Source organism: Pecten maximus, chromosome 12 (genome assembly GCF_902652985.1).
Source record: "Pecten maximus chromosome 12, xPecMax1.1, whole genome shotgun sequence".
In the NCBI taxonomy this organism is placed as follows: domain Eukaryota; kingdom Metazoa; phylum Mollusca; class Bivalvia; order Pectinida; family Pectinidae; genus Pecten; species Pecten maximus.
Window position 1 is genome coordinate 19,835,626 of NC_047026.1, and position 8,476 is coordinate 19,844,101.

General features: G+C 37.3%; 1 protein-coding gene across 1 annotated transcript; it reads left to right on the forward strand.

Annotated features, from left to right (window-relative positions):
* Positions 1 to 3,676: 3,676 nt before the first annotated feature.
* LOC117338910 (E3 SUMO-protein ligase KIAA1586-like) lies at positions 3,677 to 5,951 on the forward strand. The gene is given in 5 exon segments (XM_033900274.1): positions 3,677 to 4,728; positions 5,017 to 5,331; positions 5,333 to 5,432; positions 5,605 to 5,723; positions 5,870 to 5,951. Coding segments are annotated over 5 exon segments (1,425 nt in total). The 5' UTR covers positions 3,677 to 3,919.
* The last annotated feature ends 2,525 nt before the right edge of the window (positions 5,952 to 8,476 follow it).

Consider the following 8,476-nt stretch of genomic DNA (forward strand, 5'->3'; position numbering starts at 1 on the left):
ACCAATTTCCAGCTCAATGGCACCAGTGGAACTGGAGAAGAAGTTTAAAATGTGTTTTTCAAGATGGTGGCCATCTTGGATTTCTCGCCAACCCGATAAATAACAACACTTGGTAAGGACCATCTCAGGATCATTTCTGGTAAGTTAGAGCTGAATCCCACTGGTGGAATTTGAGAAGAAGTTTGAAATAGGTGTTGTTCAGGAAAACCACGATTGCGCAATCATGTTACAAAATGGCCGCCATTGCTGCCATTTCAAAGTTTTTACGAGGCCGAAAAAATAACAACACAATGTTGGCTCGCCTTCCTTGACATCCTCACCCATTTCCAGCGCAATGGCACCAATTGAACTGGAGAAGAAGTTTAAAATGTGTTTTTCAGATGGCGGCCATGGCGGCCATAGCGGCCATGTTGGATTTCAGATCAATCCAAAAAATAACAACACTTGGTCAGGATCCTCTCAGAAACATTTCAGGCAAGTTTCAGCTCAATAGAACTGGTGGAACTCGGAGAAGACGTTTAAAATGTGTTTTTCAAGATGGTGGCTATAGTGGCCATCTTGGATTTCAGATCGGCCCGAAAAATAACAACACTTGGTCAGGATCATATCAGGATCATTTCAGGCAAGTTTCAGCCCTACAGCACAGGTGGAACTTGAGAAGAAGTTTAAAATGTGTTTTTCAAGATGGTGGCTATGGCGGCCATCTTGGATTTCGGATCGGCCCGAAAAATAACAACACTTGGTGGGGATCATCTCAGGATCATTTCTGGCAAGTTTCAGCCCAACAGCACTTGTGAAACTTGAGAAGAAGTTTAAAATGTGTTTTTCAAGATGGCGGCTACGGCAGTTTTTAAAAAAGCAAATCAACTTTTGAGATGATAGAGCATACATAAATTTTTAGATGGACATGTGTGTACCCTTTACTTTAAATGTAAAAACATTGAAATTCAATTACATTACAATAGATAACTAATTTTACCATCTGCTTCTGTTCTTCTTTCATCTATTCGGAGAACAAATACATGCAACATTTAGCGACATTGGTTATGTAACAAGAATATGTATAGAAAACCATATACTTTCCCACCTAAAGAAAATATTTAGAAATATGCATGTTATAAGTTAATGCAAGCACATAATGCATCAAGCCAATCATATCGACACACTTGAAATCATTTTAACACATTGGGAAAAAATACCTGTATTTTTTTCATTTTTGTATAATTTACCTGGTACATACTATGATCAATATTTAAATTACGCCAAAATTGATTTATAAACAAGTTAATGTACATGAAGAAAATAACAGACAACTTGAAACGATTTCAATTAATACCAATGCATTGTTTCTTTTAAAATAACAGATTTTCTCTTGATTAATGAAAATAGGAAATCATGTTTTACATTGTATGATAATGTTTTGTCCATCGAGCATAAAAGTATTGTAAATTATCAAATTGATACTTAACCACTTACCTGCAGTACTATCATTGCTTATGACCGTCTCTATTACAGAACTGTTGTTATCACTGTTGTTTGCCTCACCTTTATTACACAAGAGGACATAAACAATGTCAATGCCTGTCAACAACAGTCTCGTATAGTTTGTATATATAGATTGTTTGAATTACCTCCCTTTAATTATTTTTTCTAATACATGTATTCATTTCTAAGTGTTGTGCTTATAATTATCACCCTAGTAGTACATGGGATTTAACTGCTGACTTGTTACATCCTAACTTCAATAGCATTTGTTGAAATGAAATAAAATACATATATATATCAATCATAATAAATGTCTGTTCATATAGTGTGAATAGTTTGAAAGGCATAGTGATATGAAACTGCCCTGCAGGTAGGGTTTGGTTTGGTTTGGTTTATTTTGTTTAACGTCCTATTAACAGCTAAGGTCATTTAAGGATGGCCTCCCGTGCGTGCGACATGCATGTGTGTGTTGAGTGCGCATGTGTGTTTTGGTTTGGTTTGGTTTATTTTGTTTAACGTCCTATTAACAGCTAAGGTCATTTAAGGACGGCCTCCCGTGCGTGCGACATGAATGTGTGTGGTGAGTGCGTATGGGTGGTTTGGGAGGCTGCGGTATGTTCGTGTGAAGTCTCCTTGTGGTAGGCCGGATCTTTTGCCGATTTAAAGTGCTACCTCACTGAAGCATACTGCCGAAGACTCCCAGCAGCACACCCCACCCGGTCACATTATACCGACAACGGGCGAATCAGTCGTCCCACTCCAAATATGCTGAGCGATAAGCAGGAGAGGCAACTACCATTTTTAAAGACTCTGGCATGTCTCGGCCAGGGGACAGAACCCAAAACCATCCTCACAGGGGCGAACGCTCAACTAAAGGCCAAAAGTGAGGCATTGTCAAGGGAGACATTAGGAAGAAGAAAGTTGCAATGGGGGCAGCAGGTACAATTCTTACGCCCTACCTGCAGGGCAATGAATGTCCCTTGACCATGCCTCACTTTTGGCCTTTAGTTGAGCGTTCCCAGACTTGTATGATTCATAATAGTTTCCACGATAGTTACTCACTTTTGGCCTTTAGTTGAGCGTTCCCAGACTTGTATGATTCATAATAGTTTCCACGATAGTTATATTAAATCAGTGGTTGGTACTGTTAAAACTATGGCCATTCTGCCCTGCAGGTAGGGCGTAAGAATTGTACCTGCTGCCCCCATTGCATGACCGTAAGAGGCGACTAAATTTGGGATCTTATCTTTTCTTTTCTTTCTTATCAGCTTTCTTCTTCCTAATGTCTCCCTTGACAATGCCTCACTTTTGGCCTTTAGTTGAGCGTTCGCCCCTGTGAGGATTGGTTTGGTTTGGTTTATTTTGTTTAACGTCCTATTAACAGCTAAGGTCATTTAAGAACCCAAAACCTTCCTCACAGCGGCGAACGTTCAACTAAAGGCCAAACATGAGGCATTGTCAAGGGAGACATTAGGAAGAAGAAAGTTAGGAAGAAGAAAGTTGTTCAGAAGGAAGAGAAAAGATAAGATCCCAAATTCAGTCGCCTCTTACGATCATGCAATGGGGGCAGCAGGTACAATTCTTACGCCCTACCTGCAGGGCAGATTTACAAACACTATTATATCTACAATACACATTATTTATTGTGACTACAAACATTATTATTATCTACAATACACATTATGTCTTGAAACTACTAACAATATCATGCAATATGTCATATTTACAATATATTATATTGACATGCAGATATTTGTGGTGGAGGATTTTAGACTGCATATTACAATGTATCGGATACAAACATGCATGTTTGATTGACATCTAGCTACCCTGCTTGTTAATCCTACCAGTGAACCTGTATCCATGTCGGCACCACCTAGCCTATGCGCAATGTCATCCATGTGTTAAAACATGCTTACTGTGCCAGTCTGGTTAACTTTTGCTATTCAACTTTAAACCATGCCCAAACTTCTCAGCTTGTCAACGTGCCAGCTTTTAACTTCTACTTGCCTGAATCACTGCACTGCATGTTACTCAACATTCTTTAATTGCTTGCTGTTATATCTTCATACCACGGTGAAATAAAATTACAAACAGATTGTTTGCTAAAACTGTGCTGTGACAGTCTGCGACGTTAACCGCAGGCCCGAGACCCGGGGCCTTTAAAAATATGGTCGGGCCTATAGTTTCCCCAAACCCACAGGCCCGACGGACCTATGAAATTTCAAAAAAGAAAATTTTATATATAAGGTAATAATTCATCTATCTTAAACACGAAGCCATACTTTTTCATCGCGGTAAAATGGTAAAACTAAAATACGAAGTCATTGCATGTCGTCACACAACAGTCGAAACACGGTAGAGGCTTACAGTTGATCTTCCGGTCTAAGGGAAGTAACTCTAATTTACCTAGAAATACATTTCCGGTTCGAAAATGGCTGGCTTGCTCCGGTATGTTGATGGGGCAAAGCCCGGAAAAAAACTTGTAATAGAAAGCAAGCATATTTCTTCAGACAAAAAGTATGAAGATAAGAGGGTGCGTAAATTCCTGGCCGAATGGAACAAGGGAAGGCCTTGGCTAAGGTACGAAAATGACAAAATGTATTGTGAATGTTGTCGGGAAAACGAAACTACCGGCGCTTTTTGTGTCGGCACAACAAACTTCAAACTGACTGCAGTTAAACAGCATGAGAGCTGTAATGTTCATAAGAAATTTGCTTTGAAATATTTAAGGCCAAAAACAGTCGAAAAAAGCCAGGCAGCGGAATGTCTCATGAAACTGAAAAAAGCAGAGTATGACAGGCTTGTCATAAAGTTCAGGACAGCACACGCTATAGCAAAATCTCATCAGAGTTTTCGTTTTTACAACACTATGTGTAGACTCGACAAAGCCAAGGGCCTTGACATTGGCAGCTCATACTTGAATGACAAATCGGCTTCAACTTTTGTACAGACTATTGCTGATGTTACCCAGGACAATGTGAGAGAAAAGATCCTCAAGTCCAAATATTTGAGCTTCACCTGTGATGGCAGTACAGACTTCACTGGAGAGGATATGGAAAATGTGTATGTGCGTGTCGTTGTCGACGGAATTGTTGAAGATTTATTTCTTTACATTGGGACTGCTAATTCTGCTGGAAGTGCAGATATTTTCAGATTTCTGATGGAGACATTTGATAATCTGTCCTTGAATGTAGAGGAAAAGGTCATAGGGTTTTGTGCTGATGGGGCCTCAAACATGCAAGGTATGTTTATAATGTAGATTGTGCTCCACAAATTAGTCATAGTTGTATGACAAAATCACATTTTATCATGCTAATTAGTAATATTATCTTTTATTAACAATCTGTTTTAGTTAACTTATACTTCAGAGTTTTAAGCATTGTAACAGTTGTTCTAGAATCACAATAATCAGGAAAAATAAAATTCAAATATAAATCAAATTAAGTTCAGAAAATAATTTTTCATTATCAAAAAATCCAACATGTCTGCAAATTGACTGCAATAAAATTAAATTTCAAAAATTATTTCGGGTACAAAAACTGGTCTGGCAGCACTCCTAAAGGAGAAATGGCCTCATATCTTCATTACCCATTGCTTGGCACATCGCCTGGAGTTAGCCTTCAAGGATGCTATCAAGAAATCTGCTGTTTATGATAAGATGACTACTCTTCTTCTTGAAATTTACTACCTGTACAGAAAAAGTCCAAAACAGAAAAAAATATTGGGCAGGGCATTTGAGGCATTGGGCATGACAGTGATTCTGCCATCACAAGTTGGAGGAACCAGATGGCTTCCCCACCTTCAGCGGGCTATTTCTGCTTTTATTAAGGGTTTCCGAGCATTTGTTTCAGCTTGAAACTTCCTCCCATGACAACCCTAAGGCAGAAGGCCTTGCAAAGCTTGCAAGTGATGGAAATGTCATCATCTTCATTCTCCAGTTAAAGGTGCATGATCCTTATCTACTATAATTGCAGAAAAATAAATAAATTATGGTTAAACATTACATTGAGGATTAAGTTTTGAAACATTATTTTTCATTCAATTTGTTGTTCATGAAAAGTTTAATAACAAAATAGTATCTTATTAAATAATGTATATCATAAAATGTAATTACAGATGATCATCGGTGTCCTCGCAAGGTTGTCTCCGTATCTGCAGCGCCGAGAACTTTGTATAGGAGATGCGTACATGCGTGTGAAGGCTACTAAAGCTGAATTGCTACAAATACTTCAATCGTAAGTATATGCTGACGGTTGATATGTTCAGATGGAAATAATATTACAATTTCAGTATTGAAGTCTTGGGTTTATTCAAAGTTGAGATGCATAATTGGTATTGTATGTCAGTTGATGAATTGAAATTATCTTAATGATTTCGGCAGTGAGTGTGAGGAAGTTGCCAACATCTTGGTGTCCAATGAGTATCAGGACCAGAAGCTGACTTTCAAAGGACGAAAAACCTGAACCCATTCCTTCTGCCCTTATTTAAGCCCTGATCAAAGCCATTGATACACGCTTTCCTCATACTGGTACATCTCTGGTGGATGCGACACTTGTTGCAAACTTCAATACTTGGCCAGATCCGACGGAACTTACGAAAGATACTTCTCTAGGTTAATCATAGTTCTAAATTTTGAAAATTACTTAACATTTTGGTTGATGTCATTGGTTGGACCCTTTCACTCATTTTTTTGTTGTTGTTTTTTTTTTTTTTTTTTTTTCATTTCAGTTGGTCTTCATTTGCTGTTTTGACAAGTGTTGATGATCTTGTTAATATCAAGAACATAAAAATTAAAGTTTTATTTTTGTGGCAAATATAGTATCACATGTAAATATAGTAAATATGTTACAGAGTTTGGAAAAGAAAACATACAGCAAATTTTTGAACACTTTGTGTCATCTGACGAGGAAAAGATCCAGACCCTTCTGGAGGAATGGCGGAGTCTGAAATTGCTTATCTACCAGGAGTGAGTACAACACATTTAATACATTGTATCTAACTTGATATTTAAGATTAAACAGGAATCAAAATTAAAGCAAAGGCAATCCAAGGTAATTAAAATTATCTGAATTTATGTGAATATTTCATTTAGCAATGTTGCTTTCAGATTTCAGTCAGATCTTCATAATGGAACTCTGTTGTGGACGAAAGTGTACAGGAGGTTTGCCCATGATGGTGGATTTGACAATATTTTTGAAGTTATCAACATCATTAGATGCTTACCACCAACATCAGTCAACAATGAGACAACCTTCAGTGCAATGAAGCTGATAAAGAGCAAAAGGAGGGGGACACATGAAAAGCAGCACACTCAATGCCCTTATGCTAATTCATCTTCAATCCCCCCCCCCCCCCCCCCCCCCCATTGAAACATTTGATCCACATCCTTGTGTACAGAGATGGATGATGGTAAAGTATGTCTGTGGATTTCAGGCCAATTTCAGTATAAGGGGCATGGACCTTCTTATAACTAGATATAACTTATTCAAATTGTTTTAGTCTTAATTTTAGAAATAAAATAAAATATACCAACCCAAGCTCCAGATATTAATATTTTTTATTATCCAAGCCAAGAGAAAAATAATGCATTTAAATTCCAGAATTTTAGAACATTGGTAAATAGAACTTGTTTATGCATAATAAAATTAAAATTACCTTTACAGGGCACATCATCAGGCAGAAAGCGGAGATTGGGTTACCAAAGAGAGTCCAAGTCTGCTCAGGTGATTATATTAAACTCTTAGAAATCAGTACATACCATAAACATAATAACCTGGCTACATTGTACATGTAGTAATAAAACAACTAAACCAATCAAAGCTATACTAAGGTTGTTTTTGAAAATCTTCAATGTTAATTATTTTCCTTGTGAATATGTAGTTGGAACAAGCTGTAACTGAGCCTGAGGTACAGACTGTCACTGAACAAATTGAAACTGAGGTACAGACTGAGACAGAGGACACAGAAGCAGAAACTACAGACACACAGGAAGTTCAAGGCACTATGACCAGCAGTCAGTCTGAGTCACTACAAGAGCAGGTATATTTAATAGGGATTTTTTTATTCATAAAATGTCAGAAAGAGATTGTAAAAAAAATCAGAACTGTAAATAATTAATTACTTTGCTAGACACAAACAAAATACTGAAGTTAATATTTAATTTGTTAATTTGTATTACTCTATTTTCCAGCTCCTTCGAAGTACCCAGAAGGGTTACAGCTCCGAGTCATCTGATTCTGATTACGAAAGTGATGGTGATAACGAGATGAGTGAGAGGGAAGTGGACAATATGCTATTTTTCTACACAAGAGACTAAAATAAAAATTGAAATATTTATGCAGTGTTCAGTATCGTTTTTCTATTTTTATTTTATGGATTTTATCTTCAATTTTCGGACCTATAAAATTTTGATCGGGCCTGCTAATTCTGGAGTTCATAGGCCCGAAGGGCCTATCGCAGTAAAACTTTGTCGTGCAGACTGCTGTGACAATGAACAAATACAAATTATCAGTGTAATACACTGTGTTAATACATTGAAATGTTGACATTTTCCACTGTAAATAGAAGTTTACATATTGACATTACTTTGTTGTCAATCTGTTTTATACAAAATACATATATACAATACATAGAGTAACAGTATGATAATTAATGTTAATGACATGCATCACTTTCGTGTAAATGTGCATTTCTGCTTAAGTTGTCTTTGTTTTTCTTTTGGTGTATATCATTATCGTATCTAACAGTATCAAAACGAATGTGTTGCATTAGTGGGTGTTCCAATAGTGGATACAAACTTAACATTTGGAAAATTAGGTTGTGCGTGATTAATTCATGTAACTGGTACTGACCCATGTGCATGCAAGCCTCCCTTTAAACTTTCCTTTTCCACAGTGAATATTCCCTCTGCATGCTTTGGACAAAAGCCGTCAATCGCAGAAACCCAAGAAATCCCAACAAAATATGGGAACCCAATACAGACTCTGGG